Source organism: Salarias fasciatus, chromosome 2 (assembly GCF_902148845.1).
Source record: "Salarias fasciatus chromosome 2, fSalaFa1.1, whole genome shotgun sequence".
In the NCBI taxonomy this organism is placed as follows: Eukaryota; Metazoa; Chordata; class Actinopteri; order Blenniiformes; family Blenniidae; genus Salarias; species Salarias fasciatus.
In genome coordinates, this window is record NC_043746.1 from 9,265,503 (window position 1) to 9,292,564 (window position 27,062).

Below are 27,062 nucleotides of genomic sequence, written 5' to 3' on the forward strand. Positions count from 1 at the left end.
ATAATAATGTGTGTGACTGAGAGAACACTAAGCTGTGTGGGTGACGGAGCAGTGTGAATTTGGGAGTAGAGATAACACTCTTGTCTGTGTTTACGAGAAGAATTTGTGTTCTTATATAAGGTAACAGACAAACGTTAGCTGGTTAAAAGAGTAGAACCGACTCTCGGACTTGCAGCCTGGCCAATAGAAATGTACGCTTGGTGAGGTTTAAGAGCTTCAGATCGTGTCTGGATTTCAACGGGATACGAAACACTTGAAATGACAAGTGGAAATTGAGACATCCAGTTCAATCCAACTGGCCATGTCATTTCAGAGATTCACTGACCATAGAAAAGTACAACAGAAGCAGGCGCCAACATCCGGCTTAGGAAGCAACACAACACAGCAGCTTAAAGTCCAACCAGATCAAACAATGTGCCAGTCCACATCAAAACCACTGAACTCCCACTTCAGCGCAAGTCACAGAGGAAATTAAGCGGTGTGTCGAGGCTTCAGTTTCCCTTAAAGGCTCTCCGGGGAAATTTTGGGCCTTGGATTGAGCCTCCCACCTAGATCTTCTACTTTCTTCTTCATATCCTCGCTCCTCGATCGAGGCGTCATTTTGTTTCAAAAACAAAATTACCTCTCTCAACATTCATTACCTGGAGGTAAGCTCCAGTACCTACTTATCAGGACTGACTGTAATTCACCACACACGTAAATATTGTGTAGGAGCTTAGCTTATTCAACACTGTTTGTTCTTTGGAACATCGATCACTGTGAACGGAGTGAAAACTAACTGAAAGAGCATTTTCTCAACTGACGTTTCTGAAGGTGACTGCGAAGATTTACTTGAAAGAGTACGTACAGAAAGTTAGCAAAAGAGTAAGAATTAATTCAGAGGTGTGTTTTTTGACCTTAAAAAAGTTAAAGGTGTCACAAGAAGGAAGAAATAAGAAAATTAAGACACCTACATTGCCCATGTACTCAGACAGAAGGTCCTGAAGAGCCTGGCGCACAGAGTTGCACTCAGCCACGATCCGCTCCCTGCGGTCATCACGTGTGCATGAAGAGTCAGCCATGAGGGCAGCGCCGCTGATGATGCTCTCAAGGCGCTCCTCCAGGGACGGACGGAAGCGCTCCTCATTGAATGCCAGGGGGTCCACGATGATTTGTTTCTGCAAGGAAAGGGTGAGAGGGGAAATTACACAGGCAGCAAAAAATATGCAACGAGTCACCGCGGAACGCTAATCTCTCCTCCTCCTCCTCCTCCTCCTCCTGAAAGCCCGAAGAGGAAAATCTGGCAGAGGAGGGGATGGATGAGTCCACACACAGACAGGTCAGCTCTAAAACTCAAAGCAAAGAATGGTCAGCTATGATAAAAAACCAGTGTAATACACACAAAGACAAAATCTAAAACAAAACCGACAAAAAAAAATTACACGAATGACTCTGAAAGTTAACTGAAGCAAGGCTGGTGAGTTGTGGGGTCTGAGTTCTAGAGCAGTATCAGTCCAGCATGGATGAGTAAAGCACAGTCCCCTCTAGTCTTAAATCTAGACACAGCCAGAAGGTTCTTGTCCAAAGACCTCGGGCTGTGCACAGGTAGATACGAGAGCAACTCTGAAATCCACTTTTAATCCTCTCTGTTGAAATCATTTCCAATAACCAACACCAGCCCAAGTCAGACGAAAGTGGTGTTCTGTAAGCTCTATGTTTTAGTAAAAACTCCAGCTGTAGGATTATTAGGTTCTCAATGAAGCCCATAATGTGATTTTGTTTCGACGCCACCTGTTTAAAAGTCTGCTTGATAAATGCAAGACAGAGGAAATATCTGAAACTAGTTCAGTTATAGATTTTTTTTAATGGAACAAACTGATGTTTGAATTAAAAACAACATTTTAATGGTTTTTATGTCTTTTATGGTTTTTAATCAAACCACCACTGTGATGTTTGTGGTGATGGCAGTGAGAGAAGTTTTGATCGGTGCATGCAGGCTTTTTTGGACCCCTAACAAGAAACCATTTTATCGGAAATATCATTTGCAGGATTTGTAGATATCCAGTCTTTCATGTCTGCCAAACATTTAGCCAGACAAGGGAGATCAGAGGCATTATTAGGCTCTGCAGCAGGAATATCTCACCATAATCTGCACTGTTACAAAAAGCAGAACCATTGAGTCTGTCATGGCCACGGGGGGAAGCATGAAAAATCAAACCACAAAATTTTCCCTTCAACTGCTCCATGTGTCAATTAAAGCAGAGACAAGATGATCACATGCTGGGGGAGGGGGGCAAAATATGCATAAATATGTTTCAGAGGACTCAAAAAGTACCTTGGATGCATCCATTCGATGATGAGGTCTGCTCATCACCACAAAATGATCGGCTGTCTCAAATGATGCACTCAAGCCTTGAGAAATGAGAACCGAACCGTTTCCACAATCTGCTTTTTGTAAAAAGCCATTTGTATTTTTGGAGCTTTCTTCAAAAGATTGGCAAGGCATTTTTCAAAAATACAGTTATTGTAGACGCTTTCCACAAGCTGTAAGGAGACTGCCTTTTCTAGGATTTTTGCGGTAAATGGAGGTTCAAAAAAAAAAAAGAAAAACGTGCTGTAGTTACTGGAGAGTGAGACTGAGGTACGGTTTCTTTATAAGCACCGACATTCCACCTTCTAGTAACGTCTCGTACATCCACAGATAGTTTCATTTAGACTGGCTGAACCAACTGACTGCACTTTAACCTTTTCATACAGAGAACTCTTTCAGTAGGATTAAACTGCACAATACATACTACAGATAAACAGAGTGAAAGTAAAGAAAAAATTATAATTTCAGGGTTGATTTAATAAATAGAAGATAAGGAAATTAATGGACAGTCAATTCAAATTTCCACATTACGACACTGGTTGAAATTCGATACTTCAGAGCAATAACTGAACGGTGTTGTAGTGGTGAGCACGTCAGTTCATTCAGAGTAACTCCTGTTTGAGTCTGGGTTTGGGGGAGTTGTGCCGAGTTTGCATGTTCTCCCAGGATGTGAGAGATTTTCTCTGAGTACACTATGTCCCAAGATCAAAAATCATCTGAAGCTGAGAGTTTGGTTTAATCAAACCTTGAGACAATTGGGGCTTGACGATAAGACCCAAAACATCTATTTTTTTTTTTCTCAAAATGACGATATCTAATATAAACCCAATATATTTATTGTCAATTAAGTTTTACCACTAATTCAACTCTGGGTAAAAATCTCAAACAAGCTGCAATACAGGCACTTTCATTCACCACCAGCTGCATAAAATAAACATGAATTCTCAAGAAAAATAGTGAAACAAAGTGAGGGCCCGGATTTGAACCAACATTCTCACTAGTTGTATCCTTGACACCACTGTGTGATTGAATCAATTCAGTCAAAATGAAAAAGCGGCAAAAGATGCAATAGAAGAGATCTTTTAACAAGTCTGTGAATGAAGCTGCAATGAGTCAAAAGAAGGCAGCAGCGTCATCACTGCTGTGCAGTCGGTAAGATCCATTTCAGACAAATGACAGACCCTGAATCTGTAATTATGTATCAATACCAAATTGGACTCAAATGTTTAGGAAAATTACCCAGTTTGTTGATTTTCATAGCTAATAGATAGTACCAATAGACGCCCTCAGGCTGCCTTTAAAAAATACATTAAAAGCGAGCTGCTGTGAAGCTCTGTTCTCTCTCATAATGCTTGTATGATCTGTTACACCACACACACACACACACACACTGCCAGATGAAGAACTGTTCTTTTCAAACCTCACAGAGAAACTCGAATACAGAGAAGGAATTATTCAGTTCGTTTTGGCAGCCAGAACAGGAAACATTGCATAAACAAAGTAATACACAAAAAAATGTTGAACACTAATGTCTTACAATCAGTTAATAAACGAGCCAAACTGTAATGAGGCTGGATGACAATTCAGAGCATTGGTAATCATTCACAGTAAGGAATTACAAGGGTTGCAAGTGGGCGTTTGGACCATCCATCCTGCTATTTAAGAACTTGAAGGTGAGGTTTCTGCAGTTTTAATTAATTCCTTTACTGTACACGCTATCTACAAAAGATACTTTGTGCTCACACACGAGGCGATACAGCGGCTCCAGGACTTCCTTAGTATATCACACAATCACAGACAAGACTCCTCAGCTTTTCAGTGTCACCAAAAACTCAGCAATATAAAAACACTGGCAGATATTGAAAAGTGTACTTAGGCTAACACAACCTGAACTCTTAATTTTTTCCGGTCTCAGCTGTTGCACCATTAAAACTAACACAAATAGAAGTTGGCTTATATCACCAAAACATTCATGTAAAGAAATGTAGGATTCCTTTTGCACAACAATGCTTCTTAATAACCCGAGTCAAACTCCATCTGAATCACAGAGTTGTTATAGTAACCCACAGTCCTCTCTTCATATCTGCAGGACAGGAGAGACGGCGTTAAGTGTCGCATTTCAGAGGGGGCAAGTCCACCGAGAGCGGCCACTCGCTGTCACGCCGGCGAGGCGCAGTGGAGGGTTACGGCATCACCGTGACATTTGAGACAGCTAAAGAAAGCAGGCCAACTTCACCTCTGACAAACGGACTCGGCTCTCCCACAGATGCGCTTGTTGCTTCAAAAACATTCGACAATTCAGCTGTTGGAGTTGCAGTTTATTAGGCAGCCCGCCCTCTATCACAGCCACCTCCAGCACCCTCCATACTGTCTCATCTGACCTCCTCTGCTTGCGTGTCATATCACCATAGCAACAGGCACACGAGAGAGAGAGAGAGAGACATGGAGGAGGAAGCGGCGAGTGCGGCGAGAGAGAGCGAGAGAATGAGGGGGGGTTGACTCATTTGCTAATTTTGCCTTGCACTTCAAAGTGGGCATCAGAGATGATGTATTTTGAAAAGGAGGACTGCATTCGAGATTTTTAATAGAATTTCTGGATGGATACCTGTGAAATGATCACTGAAGCAACAGATGTACGAGACTGCATTGTTCTCACACGATTGATGCTGATTAATCACTTAGCATATCATCTGTCATTAGTGAGAGATGCATTTATATTTTGTTACAGCTTTACATAAATTTCCATATTCTGATTGGCCGGTAATCAGCTCATTCCTGAATGTTAAAATGTGCCAAATAGGATTTTAACACTGGAGGCAGGAAAAAATTGAGTGAGTCAAGCTAGCCGTGATATCATGTACAAAGTTTCTCTTCCTCCAACCATTATCCTACTACTGTTCTATAAATAGACACAACGGGCATAAACGGCCTGGTTTAATATACTCACGGTGAGACGGCTTTAGGAAGGACCGCTCTGCTGATGAAGGAAGAGTTTAAGAGTTCTGCCTAAAGTACCACAGTCTGCTGCTAAAAAAAAAAAAAAAAAAGAAGAAGAAGAAAGCTTAATTTAAGTTAATTTTTTATTAATCTTGCTCGAAGATGCTGACTCATATTGAAAATATAAAAGGTGGCCTATGCAAAAAAAAAAAAAAAAAAAAAAAAAAAAAAAGGCCAAGCATATTAAAACTAAGTTTTCAGCTATAAAGTACTCATCTTTATGTAATTTTGGTCAGGCCTATCAAATCAAAAGAAATAATTCAATACAATCTGCGAATTAAGTGTTTCCCACAGGACTCTGAGGCTGTGGGGGGTAGACTTCACTCACTCACTCCAAAAGGATACATGGACTATGTGCTGGAAGACAAATTTTCAAATGTTAAAATGCATTCATCTGGTGCACTATTGGAACTCTATTAAAAGCAGAGATCAAAGAAGAACTTGGCACCATGAAGCACTTTGTACTTCACTAATGTAATCATAGCTGTACGTGTATAAATGGTGATGAGACAGCATTAAGGTCAGACCCACACAGGATGTAAAGACATTCAACTGGTGGAGAATTTGGAAATATCAGCTGTGACTACAAGCATGCATTGCGGTGCACAGCAGGAAATTACTCACACTTGACTGGTTTATTGTCGTTTCGTGGGAAATGTTCTGAGTCATAGACTGAAACCTTTTGGAATCAGGAAACAAACAAGATCATGTATAAACTTGCCGGGGAAGTTCAAAGTCTCTCATATTTCCTTCAATAAGCTTTGTGTCAAAAGTGAGGTTTTGATTTAGAGTTGACTTGAGCCAACAACCATTATTTGGTCACTCAGCTGCAGATTTCTGCTATTTCAGCAAAAATCACTATCAAGCCAAGCATGTACAGCATGTTTATCTGTACTGTACTTTGCATCTGTGTCAAACAGATCAGCATATCCAGCTCTGTACATTTGCTCGGGTCCAAAACTGCACTGGTTGTGTTCCCAACATGTTCATGAGCTTTTATGACTTGAAGACAATTTGAGCCTCTAGATATTCAGGGAACAGGAGATGCTGGCGTTAACTTCATAGGTTCAGGCTCGAGTGATTTATCAGCAATAACTTGTGCTCTGTCCATTATCAGTTCGCCGTTTTAGTCCGATCCTGATATGAACGATCTTGGATGGGCCAAGGAACAACTAGCACATGCTGCGTCTGTGTGTGGAGCAGACGTTGTGAACAGTGGGAGAGGTGGAGTCGACCACAGGCAGTGCAATCAATGAATGAATGCAGCAATGGCAACATTCGAAAGGAAGATATTATTAGTTTGTCACTGTGTTGAAGGAGATTAGAAATACCATTAATTACTAACGCAAAATGCTGTTGAATTAGTTGGACTGAGACCCTCATAACGTGAATGAAAGTTTATCAACTCCTGCATGTATGTCAGGCTGAATTGAGCTGAGATATTCTTGCAGAGGCGAAAAACTCGCTGCCAAATCTCGACAGTCGAGCTATAACCAAAGCCCATAAGTCTGAACTGAACAGGTAACTCTCTTATCATAAACAATTTTATGAGTAAATAGCAATATAACATTTTTGCCAGGTTTATTTTTTTTTTTCCTAAGAAATTATATTTTCTTCTGGAAATTTTCCTCGGGGTGTCTGCTTGAATCCTTCGGTCGGGTTCCGCCCTGTTCTCCAGCACATCCTAAATCACGACAAAATGGACAAGACTCCCAGGTCTATTATTCATGCTGCAGATGTTGCTCTTTTACTCCTGCTGCATTTTTCAAGTACGCTGAAAGGCTTGTGGCGGGATTAGATGCTGTAGTAACCCTTTAAGAGCACTTTAGATGAGGGTGACTGTTTCAGCAGCCTTTTACCTGACAGTATTTGGAAGAAATTTTTCAGGAAACATGAGGTCAAGCATGGCGCCCCGTTCAGGAAAATCTCTTACCACAGCAAAGAGACATCTGTTAGTCAAAAGCCTGAATTTCATAAGGAGCTAAAATGTTTCCACAATTGTTGAAAGCAAACTGCACTTATTAAAGCGCGTCAGTGAGGACAATTCTGCTTGATATGTGGCTTGGGCCAGCACTATTGATTACGTGCAGGGCAACACTGTTCAGTGGCACCAGATGGCATGTGACAGCTTACAATACATAATTTTTTGTGCATCACAAATTCTTTTCATAACTTACCCACACTCAATCCAAAATCCAGAGCGGGAGAAAGTCAAGTGATCTGAGGCCAGACTAATATATCCCCTGTAGCTGCAGTCAGTGGCACAAATACAAAAACAAGCCCGTGTCACCACAGTAACCGCACAAAGACACGGGGAGCTTTTGGTGCCAACAGCTCACTGGTGACTGGCAAACTCAGTCACCTGAGTTTAATCCAAATGAAAATGTGTTTCACAAAACAACCCCATAACAGGCTAAAGTTGTGTTTGGCTGTAGCACAGGTGTAATAGCGTCAACATGCAGGATACCAGGCGCCTGATGTCAAACAGTCATCAACTTTAGTCCGATCAATCTGTTCCTCTCCCATCCACATCAAACAAATGGTAAATGGTGAATAGATTTCACTTATACAGCATTTTTCCACGATTTGAACAGGCTCCAAAGTGATTCACAAACAAAAACAAGCAACTTCCAAATACCCTGCATCATTTCACTGAAACACCATGTTCTGCAATAAGCATATGTAGGAGTGCAACAGTACATGTGTTCGTTGGGCCCGGCCATGCAGTCGTATGGTGAATACCGTACGGCGGGGCAAAGTGCTGGCATTGTTGAACATTTACAGCGTATGTGAGCCTTCGTGCACAGCCAGACTCTGACTTCGCTGCAAACATGGGTGCATGTATGGGGTGAGTCTAACGGCGACCATATGGAGCTCACAGAGAGTGAATACGACACGCTCTGCATCTTTTGTTCGCCTACAGTCTCGATGAAGACTGTCCACACTATTGGCAAAAACTAAGTTAATTTGTGGACTTTTTGAAGTTCACTTGTATCAGTGAATTTTAGCCCATTTCAATGGATAAGTAGCATCAGCAGCCCATCACAAGGCCTTTAAAAATGTCCTCTTAGAATCATACGCAGCATCTACAAGCCTCAACTGCGCAGCCATAATCTGAACTATCAAAACAAATATTTCATCGATGTTGTGGCCCTGTCTGCTGCACTGAACGCATCTGAACCAAGACCCAAACCATACATCTTAAAACTGAGTAACTACATAGTGCATCATATAGCCGCCGGTATGCAAAACATGCAGATTGCACCAATCACTTGCATAAACAGTGGCACAGCAGGAGCAACACATCAAGTCACACATTGCTACTTGCTAAATGACTAAATAAAATGAGTAATGCATCTAGCAAGGACACGGTGGAAAGTTAAAATTCGACTAAGTTCAATTTCTGGCTGTGGATCTGTGTGAATGTGAAAGTAGCGCCTGTATATTGGGAGATTTGCTAGTCTGGCAGAAGTCAGCCACAATGACAAATGCAAGTCATCTTTGCATTTATCACCACAGGTAGCATTAAGGTGATTAGCTCTTTGTTTCATCCAGCTGTCATCTTGATGTTGTTTCATGTCAATATTATGAATTGTGTGTCATTGTGGAGTTTTTTTTAAGGCTATATTTAGCATTCCTGTAATGAATTCACTTTGAGCATCCTGCTCAAAACTAGCACGAACAAAGGAAAACCTAAAGAAGTGATTCACACCAAGAAAGCCAGGCATAAAATGTCAGAGGGACACATTTCATGAGCAAACATAGGCCTTTTTTTCTTCAAGAAACTAAAACCTAAATGGTTTTTCCAACTGCATCTAAAACCTATTACTGGTTTAATCTATGTAAACTGAATCCATTTACAACATGCGTTTGTAAACTGTGAAAGCTGCAGCTCAGTAAATATCCTTCATTTGACTTCGAAGCAAATCAAGAATGAGGCGGTAGTGACGCAAGAACATACTCAATGCGCCCATAAGCAATGTCCTGATTTGACCACATCGCTCATCCTGATTTCACCTCACTTTAACCCAATGGTCCCGGAGGCTTTATGGTCATTTTACGTTTCAGCCGGGTTCATCTAGAGCGCATCAAACCTAAAACTTTGAGCATGCCTCTAATATACTTTTCTGCTTTCTTTCAGTCCTGAAATGTAAACTTTTTCAGGGGAGATTATTCTTCTGGAGTCCATCCTTATGGCATTTGGGAGGATAAAATAAAAATAAAAATGAAATAAGCAGCGACTTTGAATCGACTTATCTGACTTACGTCAAAATTGTTGAGGGCAAAGGCAAGCTCTCCGCCCCCTGCTGCCTGACTGAGCGCCGAGTCTTCGGAGGTAGTGGCCTGAGCGGCGTTGGAGATGCCAGACACCGCGTGCTGGAGCTGCTTGTAGATCAGGTCACGGTTCGCCTTGTAGGCCGCCACGTCAGGGTGCTGCAGGCAGGCGCGGGACGCTGTGTACAGCATGGGGATGTTCCTCTGAAGCACTCCGCGCGCCGCAGCCATTTGGTCCTTGTGGTGGACATCTTTAAGCTCCTGGCAGGAGGAGGTGGAAAGCAAAAGCAGGACAGAACAAAAAAAAAAAAAACAAAAAAACAAATTCAGGGTTAAACCAGGAGATGGAATACTTTAAAGGGAGACATGGTGGTAGTGTACATTAGATTCAAAAAGAGCTTGTTATGCCCTTACAGAGACGCTAAGTGTGACAGAGTTTGTTCTAGTTGACCCAGATTTATTTCTGTCCCCTGCGGTAACACAACACAGTCATAATCAGGCCATTATAATGTGCCTTTGCAATTTAATGCGTTACTATTCAGACCTCAGCATTGTATTGCAATTAGATCCTCATAGGAGGGAGCAGAGACGATAGCGATCGCTGGCACAGATTTATGGCATTTAAAAAAAAAAAAAAAAAAAACTGCTTGCATACACAAAAAATGAAAGATCGCATCCAAATGGAACACTCCCAGGGCTTTTGCCACCACCACTCATCCCATTAGATCCTGCTCACGCTTCAATTTTAAACATTTTATATTCATAACAAAAAGTGTAATCAAAGTTCATTTTCTCTCAAAATGGTCTGTGATCATTTTGTCGCGTTCACTGATCATTGGTCTTTCTGAAGCACAATTCCCTGGTTTGGGTGGGATCTGCAGGTAAAGATGGTTTTTAGGCGCTCTCAGAGCAGAGAGTTGTTGCCCTATATGGCAAACAGAGAGACTCGCAGAAATGCCACCCCTACATTATTTTAACACTTTAGGATCCGTGTGAAAACAACAATGTCAAAAATCTGCAACTGAGTCAAATTTGTATCTTTGGAGGAGCAAAGTTTTGCAAAATAAGTTGACTTACAGACAATAGTTCAACTTTGTTTATATGTTTCCACATCAATCTTACAAGTGAGACATGTTAATCTTAAAATCTCCATGCTGGTCCAAGTGTTTTGATGTCGCAACTCATATTTTTTTTTAAGAAACCCCAGTTTCTATCTCATTTGTAGGATTAAATGTTTACTTATATCTTGATCTTTGACAAATAGTTGTCAAAAAGTTACATATTATTGTCATTTTACAAATGTCATCACCAATAATCATGTAAAACTGCACGTAGTCTTTTCTTCATTCATCCTCCAGTGGGGCTGTTTAGCTTAATCAATTTGCCCACCAACTTGTACGATTGTGGTTTACATGCAGGTTTTTAACAGCGATGACTTCAGATCTGGGTTCAAACTGGTCAGTGTGGATCAAAGATAGCCGATTCAGTTTGTGATTACAGATCTCAATCAATCCTGAACATGCCTCTTTTACTTTCAGTGATTCGACCAGAAATCCATCAGGAAATCAAAACATCAGTTTGACATGTGTACAAAGCTTTTAACTCTACCCTCTGCTTGCTTGACACTACATGGCAACAGGCCTGGTGAAAACTGAGCACTAAAAACCATGATTTATTATTTTTAATTGCCAAATTCTGAAAATACATCACTCAATCAGGTACCTCGATGTACTGCAATCTTTAGGTATATTAATTTGCACGATATGCAACAAATAGTATGAACTGGTTTCATCTGGAAAATGTACATTTTAATGCCCCTCACAGTTTACTGCCACTTTGACTGTTGCGGGGAAAAGCCAGTGTGCCATGTCTCGCATCTTTCATCAAGGAAATGTGTTTTGTCACATTTAGAGCCGAGCTTTTATGGTCTTTCCTCTTAGCTAACTTCATTGGACCTGGTAATAAGGAGATTGTTCATGCTTACTGTGTCTAATTACTTTACGAAGCATGAGGTGGTCCTGCCTGCTGTAGCTCATTGTTTAACTTAACATTAACTGTGTGGGTTTTAGAGCTTGATTTGTGATGAACAAAACCACTAAAAGCAATTCATGATCCAGAAGACCTCGCCCTACCAAGCCAATTAAATCCAGTGGACGCCTCCCCACCTACGACCTGATCTCGTCACTCCGAGCGTAGATTACCTGCTGTCTCTTGGCAGCCATCATGTTCAGCTTGTCCACTTCCGGTTTCAAGGCCTTATATTGGATTCCCAGGTCCTGCTCAGTTCCTGCGTTGCGCACTTTGATCAGACCGTCTTCCACCTGAGACGAAGAGGGGAAGAAGCAGACAATACTGAAAAAACTGACAAACAGGAATGCGGCTCATTAATGTGTGTAGTCAAATTTAAACAAAGTGAATAATCCATTTGCACAACACTAACCTCCAACTCATTAGAGAGATGTTTGCATTAAAATGTTGCACTGCAAGCTGGGATTGCACTCCTTGAGATTTCAAAGAGCGGCTTTCAGAATTACAATCAAACTAAGCCAATCAATCAAGCTGTGATTTTAATAAGCTGCTTCTCATCATCTCAAGTTCCCAGAAGATGAAAAGATATCAAATTGTAATAAAAAATGAAGGCGCATTTCACTGTTTTGATATCTTCACATGTGGCTTTGAAATAATACAGTCATTAAAATGGTAATACTGATACGGAGGAAAACAACATTCAAGCTCACACCACCGTCTTTCTTTTGTCCCTAAACAAGCCTGGACATGCAGCCTAATCACAAAGACAAGGTGGCAGGGAAGAGCGATGACAAAAATTAAGCCAAGTTTGGCTTTGCTTTATGGCCCGTTTGACTGGGAACGATCTGCTGGAAAATGTATCATTTTTCTGTTTCTGTATCTTTGAGTGGTTTCGCTGAAGCAACATTTTGAAAAATTCAAACGAGTGCTTTGGAAGCTGCCGTTGTTATTGTTGTTGGCCAAGTCGCACATTTGCAGAAAAATCTATTGACTGTAACAACAGTGCCCATGTGCCAGTCTAACACGTTTCTTCCTCAGTCGGCATCACGAAAACTTTCCGCTTCTGCAGCCTTTTTCCAAACTCTCCCATTTCAGGGATTGAAAACATTATTGCTCTACAAACGAACATCCAATTCACATCCAAATGTCACCATTTTCACCTGAAAACATCCTGTAAACAGAACCTTAATATCTGTCTTTACAACAGCGTAGGTTGGCGCATAACAGAATAATAGCAGGTGAAGTAGAGTCTATTCATAATGTATAGAAAGCAAGTATCTCACCATCTTAAGCTGCAGCAGGAGCTTGTAAACATCAGACATGTCCGCCAGCACCAGCAGATGTGTGACGGCAGACAGGAGGGCTCTGGCAGCACGGACCATGTTGCCCCTCTTCACAGAGGAGCAGGGGTCTTCTGCAAACTCACCTGAGGCCTGTCGCATCGACTCGCCTGAGAACGAGAGAACAAGCAAAACGTCTGCATCCGTTTCAAAGTTGTGAGGAGAAAAAAAAAAAAAAAAGAAGAAGAAGCTCAAAACAGTTCTTTGCTTTGCTGTTTCTAAATAACAGGTGAAAATCAATTGTTGTGGACTACTTTCAAATGTGTGACCAGCAGTCAGTCTACTTGTTTTCTGAATATCAATTCCACCATGACATAAATCCCCCAAATTACTAATATTTGCTAATCTGTACTTATTGCTAAGACATTTCCATACATCTTTAAGCCAGTCCAGCAGAGGATCTACACAAACATCACAGTTTCAAGGTGAGTACTAAAGGCTAGTGTCCCAAATTATTAAGCTGGTAAAATGTGAGATATGGTCACAATGTTCTCCTCTGCTCTGAAGTTACAGAGTTGAATAATGGCTGAAAAGCATTTTTTGCTAAATATTCCAATGCTACAGTGAAGTCGACCTTTTGAAAATCAAATGTCAGCATTTTATTTTATCCTACAAGACATCTTTGTGAAATTTGATGGGAAAGAGCATATGAATCCTCATGTCTCCAAATCTGGGCGTAAATGTGCCTTTTTGGAGGTCACGGCAATGTTTGACCGCTGCATTTCGCGCCGGTACATTCTGGAGTCCGAGCGACGGCTTGCGCCGAGATTCAGATGAGTTTGTGGGAAAGTCAGCAGTCTGATGCATTCTTCCCGCCCGTGGAGGGTCGGCACGTGTCACACAGAGTATTTGTGCCGCCGCACAGACATGCACACGCAGCCCTTATAAAGAAAAGAGGTCAAAACCATGACAAAAGCCTCACTGTCTGGTTTGCCCGGCACCGGGCTTTGTCCTCCGCTGGATGGGCCGGCACAGTTGACTGGCCACACAAATAGACTTTGTAGACCCGCATCATGATGAACAAGACAGTAAATCCAGAGTTCCCTTCAGTGAGGCAAACTCAAATTCTCAAAAAAAAAAAGGTCTCATACCCACCACGAGTGCATTAAAGAGCCCCAGGCAACAAAAAGACAAGTACTTATCTTGTCTACTTTTGTATGATGCAGCGCAGCTCTGCAGAGGCTGAAGCAAAAATGAAAAAAAAAAAAACAAAAAACAACAAGATAATGACAAGCCACATGAATTATTTTCTCACAACAATGACGTGTGTTGCGGAAAGAAAAAATTACTTTGCCGTTTATGTTTCTGCTCAGTGGTTACCATCCTGACAAACACTTTTTCTCTAGAACAATCTGTGCATACACAGAGTAGCTTTAGTAATTCTGGAGCAGTGATTTAAAAATAAAACTGCTGTTTGAGAGACTGTTTATCAAAGCAGTTAAAAAAAAAAAAGAAAAGCGATAGTGAAGTTGATACATGGAACTCACAGTCACACACACGACCTGCATTAATCTGGGAGGATGTTTAAAAGCAATCTGTGTTACTTGTTAAATATTAATGTGAAAATCTTCTGGGTTTTATTGTTGCTGAGGTGACTTTCTGCGAGGAGTCTGCATGTTCTCCCTGTCTATGTGTAGGTTTTTTGTCATAGTTCAAATGTGTATCTGGTGGTGTAGTGTATCTAAATTGACCGTAGGTGTAAATTAGTGTAATAAAAGGAGGATCTTTTAAAGCTTCAGTGGAATTTCTATGCTGTATGTTGTATGCATTTAGGGAAAAACTGCTGACTCTGCAAAAAGACCTGATCGATGTTTACAAATTGACTATTCAATAAGACAACAAAGCTAAAAAGTTTTGCCTGAAGAAAAAGCTCATACAAACACAAAGTCAGCCAAAAAGAAATAAATCCCCCTTTGGTTCGGCTGATATGTCTAGCAAATCTAATCAACCCATTTCTTGAGAGAAGAGACTCGTATATTTATGCAGTCTGAGTGTTGCAGGATGGCTGCACTCCCCGCTGTGCTGTAAATTCATTCCAATGCTGCTCTTGACGCATGCATGCAGAGGTAAGCATATCTCCCTGGACACTAACAGCTGCTTCCACTGGAAGTTTCTAGACTGAAAGACACACATTTTATCTAATCAGATGACTTGTATTATCTCATCTCGACAAAAAGACTAATTTTGACGAGGATCAAAATTTCTGCTGTATTCCTTAAAAATAAGACAACACAACAAAGCCTATACGCAACACAGCACCGCAGTAAGAGTTCAGATACGAGCAGGTGCTTTTAAAAGCAGCAATGGATTCTAAGTAGAGTTGCAACAAAATACTGTGAAGAGATGTTGGAAGAAAAAGAAATCTTTGTGGAGTGAAGAGTGTGTTGCAGTGTTTCTTTTCAAAGTCAAAGCACTGGTGTGCTCTCTTACTCCAAGATAACAAGCGAGCTGTATTTAGATACAAGGTGAAGTAAATTCTTGGCTCAGACCTCTGGAATGTAGTCCAAGTGTTCTGGCCACAAGCAGTCAATAAGTTCCCCCAGCAGACTGAACAGGAGGGTGGTGAATGCGAGGCAGCGCAGACAGCCCGATTCCCAAACTAATCAGGCCCCTCAGCTTCCCGTGTTTTCCTCTTCACCCCGTCTCCGTACAGTGAGTCACACGGCTCAGAATAACCACACGGTTTTGCCTCGGCTTAAATATTCTTCGACTCCGGCACTCATGCCTTCTTTTACTTGCAGGGTTTGAATCTACCTGCAGATGTTGCGAGCACACATGCCACCTGCGCCACTCTAGACGATTAACATCCGACTGAACGCCACCGGCATATTTACTGTGGAAAACAGGTGTTTGATTGATGTGCTTTGAAAAAAGGAAGGCGAACCAACTTCACGAAGAAAGCGCACCAAAAGGCAGAACGTTACTGCTCTCAGGTCAGACCGGTTGTGTTTTTGTTTTTTTCAGTTTAGTAGTTTGTTTACGCGCGATCACATTTCATCATCAAAACATACTTCAGAAGCAAAACATCCACATTGATCATTTATGCACTCATAACCAAATACGAAGTTCTTAAGCTTTTTTTTTTTTTTTCATGGTCGTAAACATCTTGGGATGTGTTTAGAAATTGCTCGAAAGCAAGTCCAGATCCTGGAAACATTATTTCAAATTCAAAATGGGGTTGTGTCAGTTCTTCCTCGTTTTATTGCCATCAATGCTGCCAAGTACAACAAAACTGAACAATACAGGCAGCGTCTTTACAACCGATACAAAACAAAAGGAAGACATCTTCTACAGATGATAGCCTACGGCAACAGGCAGCAGACTCAGAAATGCAACTTCAGTCACCGAGTGAGTGTTCGATGAAGCTGGACTACCACGGGCTTGAATAGACTGGGAAACGTCAATATCTTCTAAAATTATTGGCCATCTAAAGTGAAACATCAATAACAGTGCATCAATGCTGATTTTCTTTAGGTAATTAAACTAGCAGCATGTAGGGAAACCATCGCTTAAGGTCAGGCGGACACGTCCTCCAGTCATTCACACCGCCAGCGTCACGGATGACTGCGAGATAAAAATGTGTTCACTTCAGCAAGTCCGAGCTGAAACTACGGTCAGTTACACTTCAGGAAGTCAGTCTTACTATTGAACAGATATTAGATCAGCATAAAAGATCTGATTTTGGTCAGAAATGATCCAGATGCTGTTTGGCAGAATCAAAAAGAGATTTTGCTCCCTAAATTGATTTGCAAATCTGTTTTATTCCCCATAACATTTTGGGAAACATAGACATCAAGTGTTAAAGACACTTCAACAAGATTGGCAACAGGAAGTTCACAACCGGGCTGACATCGTTTCTGTTTGCTGTAGCTGCTGTGCTCCTGTCAGCGTATCGCCTCCATCCATTCTCCCACCATACTGCAGGGTTGGCTCAGACGCACCGACTTCATAAGGTGTACAGCCCAATATAAAGACAATCTAGGTAAGTGTTGAAAGAAATTGAATTCGGGCCAAAAAGAAACAGTTTCTGCCAAGGCTAGAAAGCTTCATTCATTTCTAATTTAGGCAATGTTTCAGTCAACACAAAACACAGCTGTGAACAAAGTGCGACACAGAAGTGATTATGGCTTTAGCAGAGCTTAATCAGCAGTAACTGTCACTCAAGGCCATCGAGCAAGGCAGGTTTCTGAGGCTGGAGGTTGACCAGCTGTTTTTCTAAAAGTCTGAAGTAAATCTGACCGAACAAAGAATAAATAACACTTATTCTGATTAACTTTGGAGACTCGATCATGTGCTTTGAGGTTTTAACCAAAAACCGCAAGAAAGTGGTGTCCAAGTAGCATTAGCTACACTGTCATGAGGTTAATGTGCTGGGAATTTTTTTTTTTATATATCATTTTTGGATTACAAGTTCTAAAGTCACACATTTTTCAGACTCCAAAATTTCCCCAATAAAAGCATTTGACCTTCACCTTTAGGCTAAGACTGGCTCATCACTGGAATCAATGAAAAACTCAAGTTTAACATTCAGACAAGGGCTCCTAATTCAGTGAAGCGCTGTTTGTTTATGAAAACTAAAGACAACTATCTGGGGCAGATTGTCCCCATTTCACTTTGGAGAGCGAGAGCCGTTTGTGCAAATGATCGACAACACAGACCTCAAACGGTCCGCAGTCGCAGGCTGTTATTCCCCCCTGTGAGAGAAATCAATAAGGCCATTTTCAGGGGGCAGATAGTGATCAGAGCTCCTTTAATAAACTTCCATCTATCTAACGCTCACCTGCGGCCCACCAAGTGCATGATGAAATGATTAAAATGTATATCACAGAATAGGGCTCTCGAACAGCAGGACAACAAAGACACAGACGAGGGGGGAGGAAAGGGGGCAAGACGGCAAGAACAAGGACAAGGGCAGACAGAAATGGCTGAGTAAAGACAAAGCGTCAAAGTGGGGAAAGAAACGTCTGCCAATTTTTGTGACGAATTGCCATTAGTGTGTCACTAAATTGTAATATATCTGAGAAGTTCACAGAGTTAAGTTATGGACGGCGGCACAGCCTCTAAATCTTTAAAGATTTAAGGAGGAAAAAAATAAAAATAAAACACTTGTTCTACCAGTATCTTTACTGTGCATTTTATGCACAGTCATCCATTACTATGGTGGAGTTTTCCCTCCATTCCCAAACAGCTGGTAAGTCACAGCTGGGTGGAAAATGCTGTCTGAATCTGGAGTGATGGCGGCGGTGGTGGTGGGTGGGTGGGGTGGGGGGGTTACCCTACTCAATGGCCGTATTATCAGTCCAGGCACGCTCCAGCGAGCAGCATGGCATAGCTGACAGCCAGGCCCAGGCACCAGCTAACAGCAGCCACTGAATTCCAGGCCGGTGACAGCTCACCACAACTACAGTAACATTCCTGGGCACTGAGCGGTGCTCAGGCCGTCCGGCAACATGTCTTCCACCTCCCCGCTACTCCGAGCACAGCTCGAGCAGAGAGCGAGGGAGGGAGGGAGGGAGGGAGGGAGTGGGGGGGGGGGGGGGGGGGGGGGGGGAATCTGGGGAGGAAAGACACAGTGACACAGATGTCACTTCAGTCGGTGATAACAGCCACCCTGGAACCGAGGCTCCCCGGTCTCGGCGGTCCGCTCGTGTGTCAAAAGACAGATATAAGAAACAGAAAGGAGTAAATTAGACTCGCTCATGTGGTTGTTAGATTATGTAACCTGCTATCGCAAGACAAATAGTAATTTCATTGGCTGGTGATGTGATAGTGAATTTCTGTCTCCAGACTTGTGGGAGTCATGAAATTGAATTGGAAATGGAGTGTATGTGAGTGGACTCGCACCGGGTAGGTAGATATAGTCATTTAAATAAATCTGACAAGATCAGCGACATCGGCAAACTTTTTCCCCTCCTTTTATCACTTCATACGCTCTGCTGTTCTCATTTCCGTGGCTGTGGCTAAAAAGGGAAGCATTTTGATTAAAAAGCAGGAGCATGAGCGAGCACAGCAGGCGTGTTATTTTTGCCATACAACCGAGTTGGTACTCCACGCAGTAGATAACCTTTAAAGAGAACGCCAGACGATTCCCCAGTGCCACCAATACAATCCTGCAATCATTTTCACCAGATAAGTCTCCGGGTGTATGAAAAGTCCACTTTTAAAGTCGCTATCGATATCGACTCCAAAGTTTAGTTGCAAAACTGCACATTATAGACTGACACAAAGATTTTACAATCACAGATGTGTGCGTGATAACTCCTGAAGCTGCTATGCAGTCAAATCAATAAGTGTTTCAGTGAGGCAAAATTACCAATGATTTGTCACTGCTCAAACACCACAGTGGCTCTCAGAAGAAACTAAATGTGTTTGAAAAACTGATTCTCAGAATTCATTAAGTTTAAGACAGAGCTGCTGCAGTGATTTAGAAAAAATCCTAAATGAAGCAGCTTTTTTTTCCCACGCAACACAATTAGAAACATGATGACTTTTTTTTTTTTAATTGAAGCAGTCCTTTACTGTAAACAATTTGCATTTAAGAAACCAACAGCTGTCGCTGAACGCTTGTTCTTCCCATTAGGTGCTTTAAATACTCACTGTCTGCAGGTCTTTATGAAGAGAAATGCTTGGTCAATAGGGATGAACTCTGGTGACTGAGCAGACTGTTTAAAACAATTCATTGCTTCTGGAAGCTCTTCAGTCACTTTTAATATTTTGGCTCATTACGGATCTACATTGAAAAATGCTGCCCCATCAGTTCGCAGCATTGGATTAAAGCTGAACCGAAAGTACAGCTCTATTCGACACCTGAACCTGTCCTTGGTCACTTTATTAATAAAACAGCAGAAAAGCAACTGGACTGGCAGCCAGACATGTCATAACAATGCCTCTGCCATGTCTGACAAAAATTCATCACTTCTGTCCATCCTGGTTCAGCTAAACTTTTGTTTGTTTCATCTGTTCAAAGAAACCTGCTCCGGAGCTGGGCTGACTCCTTCCAATGATTTCTCGTTTAATTTGGCCTTTCCATTCTTGAATGTTGCCGGGGGTTTGTATTTTGAGGCAAAACGATTGTATTCATCAAGGCATCCCCAAGGGGGAGGACAATGACAAACCCGCCTCCTTGAGAAAAATCTACTGGAAATTGTGAGGAAGTTTTTCTAAACTACACACATTCTATCTGCACAGTCCAGCAATCATTGACTTTGCGAATCTTTATCCATTCCTTCTCCTGGGGACAATAAAGTTGCCACTTTCAAAACTTCTCCTGTCACCCTGACAGGTTTTGTTTAATTTTTCCGGCCCTAATGATGCCCTCCATCACTTCAGCTGACACCTCTTTAACGGCATATTGAAAGTACCAAGCCACAAAATGAAAATTCACTTACAATTAACTCCAGACCTCTTAATCTCTGTAATTTGTCATTCCATAACAAAAGGAACAGGACTCAAACATGGCAATTAAACCATGTGGCAATTGTCCAATTATTTTGGAGCCTGTGAAAACAGAGGAACTCAGTCAAGTTAAAAAATTTAGTTGTGTAAGTCCAGTACGCCAAATCACATGATTCGGTTAACCAGCAGAACCGCACACTAAAAATATTTTCTGATCACATTTTGGCTGCCTCATTTCATAAACAAGGCTGTGGCCAAGAACAGTAATTACAAGCGCACACAAAAAAAAAAAACGTTGAAAAGGAAAATTCTGCAACCTTCCAAAAGAAGAGAGTGGGATCACCGACACTCAAGTCCCTATCCATTCCAAGCAACCCCACAGTGGGATAACGACACACACATTAAGCCGTGATTGAAATGGAGCCTGGTAGAAGGCAAGGCAATGATGGGGTCTCCCGTGAAATGAATGTGAACCGTCTGAATGTCTAAATGAAAAGTCTATTAATGGGATCCCTGAAATAAAGCCTACAGCAAAAAGAAATCTATCAGGCTCAAAGCATATCCTTATGTCAAGGTCTTCGACTAGGGCACATGATATGTACATAGCTTATGATTTATTTATCATCCATACTATCTTAAGAAGCACTCTGTACAGCCAAGACGTCACACACTGCTGCAATATATATTTTCAATATACCTTGCTTGCGGACATCTTCCACAGCAGCAGTCAGCTCGTCCTTAAGGAACTGACTTTCTTTGGCAATCTTTTCTCCTTTCTCCAGGAAGTTCTGTGTAGCCGTCTCTACTGATGCAGCCAAAACATGAGCCTTCTTGGAGCGCCCCTTCTTCTTGTTGGATGGACCTTTGTTGCTGGAGTTTACCAAAGTGGTGACCTACAGAGGGAATATTCAGCAACACAAACAGACGCTTCAGGATTTTAGTTATATTTGATAAAGACAGAACTGCCATGAAGATTATTGCTTAATTTAATATTTAAGTCAGTTTGTTCCCTTTTTAAACTGATCCCACATTTGTGAAGAACGCACATTAGTGGAATGAGAAGCAAAGATGTTTAACCAGGATACAATCATGAGAAATGTGACAAAATGAGTCCACAGTCGTGGATAAAACGAGGCAGACACTGTTGGTGACAGCTCTGCGACGTGTGGGAGCAACTTTTCTTTGAATGGAAACCCGACATGGAGTCACTGAAGGACATCTCAATGCTAAGAAATATGAAGAAGATGTATCACTCGCATTGGCAGAGAAGACTCCTCGTATTAATATTTACTTATTTAACTTGACTTATTTGACATTATATCGATCATATCCTATTCTGTGTGAAGCCACGCAGTAACGCACTAAAATAATTTCCCTCTCGGATTAAAAAATTATTTTCTATTCTATACCATTCTGAATTTATCATGACCCCCCTGATCTCTGGCTGCTCATTCCACAGATGCATATTCCTTTAAAATGTAGCAACATCTATAAAGAAAGATGAGATGGTGTTGAAACAATATAAGATTGCCTACCAGGAAACACTGATAAAAAGAAATAATCAAGCACACAAAAATTGTCTCACTTTCTGTGCATGGACGGTGGGTGAGTTTGACACTTATGCAGACCAGTCAATTATTCTCCTGACATGATGTAAATCTTGCTCTTAATGTTTATTGCTGAATACAACGACACAAAACATTAAAATCTTGAACAAGTGAAATAGCGAAGGAAATAAAGTGCAAAAATCTTCTCCTGATAGACGTTTTAATTTTAAACTCTTCTATATGTCATCTGCAAATGGTAGTAAATTTAGTGTTTTGCCAATATTTTCCTCTCGACATTATAAAGGTAACATTAAAATAAAATTACAATGTGTAGTATTACATTTTAATTACAAAATACCCACATCCCATCCAATAAGAACATGTGTAATGCAGACTATGTGTTTGTATACCTGGGTGACCAGAGGCTCCAGCAGCCTCTCCACTGCCAGAGTACGGATCTCCAGGCTCTTTGGGTCCCATTTGAAATTGATGTTCGCTGTGTTGATGGTTGTCATGGTGTTGAGTTATCTAAGAAAAAGAAAAATTGCATGGTTAAAGACAAGACATTGCAAGAGATGTTCAGATTTAGGTCAAAATTTAATCAAACCTCTTTCAGGTCCAAAAGAAGGTTTGATGCTGAAATGAACTGAGAATATGACATACAAGCCTGGTGTTTGTTTTGTGGTTATTTTAAAAAGTTTCATTTATACCAGTCTCTAATTGTCTGCTTTATAATAGAAATGAGATCTTTGTTAGAGCCAGCAATATTCCATTCCTCACTGAATATAACAACAATGTGGCCCCATTTCGATCTCTCCTTTTGGTCAGTGAATGCAACTCAATTGATTAGCTATCAAATGTGGAGGGGCAGGGATAATCAGTGAGCCCTGAGGGCTGAGGGGCTTCAACTGAAAAAGTTGGTCAGCTGTATGATGAGAAAAATGCTGCAACGAGCCATTAGCCTACATTGTCAACAAAGGCTGAATAATATTACAAGCAATGAGAGAACACAGGAGCAATGACAACCTGATATTATAGTCAACCGTCATTTAATATGCGATCTACTTCCAATTTGAACTTCAAAACATGTCAGGTCTCTGTATTGATTGATTGTACTTGTGACATATTCCGGCCTTTTTAAGATTTAATCAAAAGAAATTGCCAGCCTGTGTGCTTTGGAAGCAGTTGATCTTCCAAGGTTATAACTCATTTCACTGTTGTCCTCGCCACTACACACTGATCACTTTGAAAATGTGTAAGTGTCGACGTGATTTTTACCGTGGGTCAAACTAAATACAAACATAACATTTGAATAAAATGGTATTAGTGCAAGTAAGCAGCACTGATTCCTTCAGAAAGTGTTGATGTAATCCACACGTCGACTTAGTGGCGATTTACATACAAACTACCTTATAAACAAGATCTGCTACTTTATTATTCAAGGTAACAGGAGAAGCAGAGGGGGGAGTGAAACTGGGTTTACTACCTGCGTGTGGGTGCGGCTGAAGAATTTCCCAAATCAGATAATTCAAAAAGCACCCGAAAACAATTTGTTAGGTTTGAATATACTCGTAAGCGAACCTGTGACAGGCCGAACTACTTCTAGAGACACCTGTAACTTTATTTTGATGAAAAGTTCTGTCCAAACAAGAAGTGTCTCTGGTTAAAGATAAAAACAGTAATCGTGAGGGAAGGCGCAGCAGGGCGGGTCCATCACCTGGTCGGTTAGCATCCGATGCTAATAATGCTAACACAGGTTAAGTAGCTCAACTTAAACCTCTGACAACGAGCGACATAAACAAACGCGACTTCCTCGTTTCACGGTGTGTAACAGTAAGCAGGAACAAGTGTCCCAACTTCAAGACGAGTGGCGACAACTCAACTAGTCTCCGATGCTTTTTTGCTTTCATTTATGGGTCACAGGTGACACTGAGCCAAGTTAGCCGTTTACGTACAGCTTGCTAATGCTAATGCTAACCGACAAACAAACGCCCGTCTTCGTGAAACAATGAGTAAAACTTTTCCGGAATGTGTTAAAACCGAGTCAAAATCGTCAATACGCATGAAATGTGCTCACGAAGTGCGAACTAAGTTGTCGCCACAAGGTTCCCGACAACAAGCTAAAGTTTAAAAGTTCAAAATGGAGGAATGACGGAATTCCTCCAAAGTTTTCCTCCCCGTTCCTCACCTCACAGTCCCGGGAAAGAAGCGCTCTTCACCGCCGAGCGAGGTACTTCCTCTCAGAGGTGGGAAAGAAACAAAATACAATCCTAACAAAAAAAAAAAAAAGTTGGGATATGAGTGGCTGTGAAAGATGTTGAAATGCTGACAGGTTTCGGTGGAGAGTGTTCCGACGTGAATCAGACTAACAATGGATGTAGGCGGAAGAGAGGAGGGAGGGAGGGAGGGAGGGAGGGAGGGGGGCTGGAGCCGGGGCGGTGACCGAGCCGCTGAACTTCCTGGCAGGGAGGGAGGAGGAGGAGGAGGAGGAGGAGGACAGGAGGGGGGTGTGCAGGACGACCACAGGACAGTGTGGGCCTGTGAAACCTGGAGCTGGTCCGGGCGTGCCACTCCCCGCGTGCGCCCTTATATGGAGTAATGACAGCCTGCTGGGAGCTGGAGCCGCGCCGCTCCTCCTGACATGGACAGACACGCAGGGGAAAGGAGAAGGAGGCATGTGGCATCTTGATGCTTCCGATAAACATTGGCAGTCAACAGAATACACTGGAAAAGCTTGTTTGGTCTGCACACTGTGGGTCTGTATTACACAAAACATGTCTGTGGAAAAAATAAGAAAAAAAAAATTACCCAGAAAATTGCAAATGATTTGGTCTTTGTATTCTAACAAAGAAAAATGTATAATTTTCTGTTCTTGCTCCAGAAAGAAACATCACATTGCCATGGTGTGAATCCATCTGTTCCCTTTTTGAGTATGAGCACAAAATAAGATGTTTGTGCAGTGATTTACAAATTGACTTTCATTAAAACTGATGAAATGTTCAGAAATGTCAGATCCATAAAACCTTCCACTTTCCCACTGGGAAAGATGACCTTTTGAACTTCCAAGTTACTTGTGAATGCAACATTACCTGCTTTATCCCCCTTGATGTGAGGCAACGGCATTAACTACTGGATCATTACGCAACCCCTATGGTGAAAGTCACGCAAAATAAACTTTTAAGTAAATTTGGGAAGTGGAGGTTCTCTGTTGACTGTCGGAAAGATGCACCTTCTTAGAATTTCCCTTTGAGAAATCATTACATTTCAGACTCATGAGAAGCAAATTAAACATTACAGCAGATTTTCCCATCCTTGAGAGAATCGGTACCTTTTTTCCTGACCCTTTGAAAAGCACTCATTGAAACACTAAGAAACCAAAGGTTTTGATCTATTTAAAGATGATTGGTTTCTACTGTGACTTTTAAAAACTCGAACAGATACACACTCTTTAAAGCTAAAGTATTCTCTAAATGAGATGCATTTCCTGCTGGACTTGGTTCAAAGGGAAAACATTCATTTTGACATCTATGAAATAATATGTTATTGAAAACTAGCAGGCTTCAAGTACGACATAGCTGAATCAGGTGGACGCATAATATACTTATAATAGGAAGTAGTTTAGTGGACTCTGTAAATGTGGATAGTATAAAGCAGAAGTGTCAGGATCCTGCTTAAGCTTCTGCAATCTAAATATCCAGAACTATTTTTAATGCTGTGTTTTCTGGTAACTTATTAACTTATTCATGACTGACTGTGCAGGTTTGTTTTGTGTGTGTTTTGACTTTAGTGAATGAAGTGTGATAACAACGTGGTTTGTCATTTATCTCCACATTTCCTTAAATCCGACTTTTTGTCCATTTCTCGTAGTCATGTAAGCGTCTCAGCTCAGAAGTGGGGATGTTTCTCAGCTGGCAGTTTTCTGAGTTCACATGAATGTGACATTATTTTTTGTAAGTTATTATAGTTCTCTTCTCCTCATCTTTTCTATTATACAACAAAAAAAAAAAATCATCAGTAAACGAACTCACTTGATTATTTCTTTAAACAGCTGCACACTCTGAGGAATTAATTAAGCTTGAAAAATATTTAAATATTCATGAAATATATATAAGAATTCTGCTAATGAAGGCAAACACTAATAATGATAAGAGATCAACATTTTGAACAGCGCAAATATTGAAATCTTATTTGTAACTCCATCAATTAAAACTAATGAAGCTTTTCAGATGAATGGTGAAAAAAATTGACAAATCTCCATTTACTTCCATTTCTGGATGACTGCAAATCTTAAGAGATACTGTACCATCCCCAATTCAGCTTTCCACTTGCTTAAATGCACTAAAGAAACTTTATTTGTGAATATCTTTGCCCTTGCGAGCGCGGCCTTGATGAATTTCACTGTTCATTAAATATTCAGATTTCATTAGCTTAGCATTAAACCCAGATGGGGTTACCGAGATAGAGCTCTGACAGAAACCGGATGGAGAAACCAAAGAGGCGCCGCTTTCTATTGACATGCAAACCACAGCCTGCATTATCAGTTAATGAGCTCAATAATTGCCTGTTTTAGTATGAAATACTAATGCCGCTCTGCGAAACCGTCCGGTCCTCTCACTTCAGTCAGTTCTCTCGAAACAGATCGGCACCGTGTTACAACCTGAAAACTGGAACAAAACTCGGTTTAAAGCCTTCATCAAATGTCCCGAGTACAAGAAGAGGAGGAGGAGGAGAAGCTATGTTCTCAGTGTGGGTGGACTTTATTTAGATCTCTGCAGAGTTGGGTGAATATTAGTGAGAGTCAATCTGCTTAGTTCTTTAAGAAATATATAATAAAGACAAACTCTGATGAATCAGAATATACCCAAAATGTTGATAAGTGTTCATAAGTGAAGATGGTCTTGGATTTGGAGCCCAAGTTTGGACTTTCTGGGTGGAATTTGCTTTTTCTTTTCTTTGTTTTTAACAAACAAACAAAAATACTTTGGTAACCTACATAATATCTTGACTTTACCTCGAGTAACAATAATTAAAATAAATACAGTTATAAAGGTTTTACTCTGAAACAAACTATCATTTGTCTGATCATTTTAAACTATGTGATTTACATCACAAATATGTTTTTTTTTTTCA

The 27,062-nt window shown here is 41.1% G+C and overlaps 1 protein-coding gene across 1 annotated transcript in view; it reads right to left on the reverse strand.

Moving 5' to 3' along the window:
• ctnna1 (catenin (cadherin-associated protein), alpha 1) overlaps nucleotides 1-24,296 on the reverse strand; it is a 78,703-nt gene extending 54,407 nt beyond the window's left edge. Inside the window, exons 1-7 of the mRNA XM_030101205.1 lie at nucleotides 24,121-24,296; nucleotides 22,343-22,460; nucleotides 21,083-21,278; nucleotides 12,934-13,100; nucleotides 11,824-11,943; nucleotides 9,614-9,883; nucleotides 954-1,157 (exon numbers count right to left, since the gene is read on the reverse strand). Of these exons, the coding sequence (XP_029957065.1) occupies nucleotides 954-1,157; nucleotides 9,614-9,883; nucleotides 11,824-11,943; nucleotides 12,934-13,100; nucleotides 21,083-21,278; nucleotides 22,343-22,447 (1,062 nt within the window). The 5' untranslated portion in view covers nucleotides 22,448-22,460; nucleotides 24,121-24,296. The remainder of the gene's footprint in view (nucleotides 1-953; nucleotides 1,158-9,613; nucleotides 9,884-11,823; nucleotides 11,944-12,933; nucleotides 13,101-21,082; nucleotides 21,279-22,342; nucleotides 22,461-24,120) is intronic.
• Nucleotides 24,297-27,062: the final 2,766 nt, after the last annotated feature.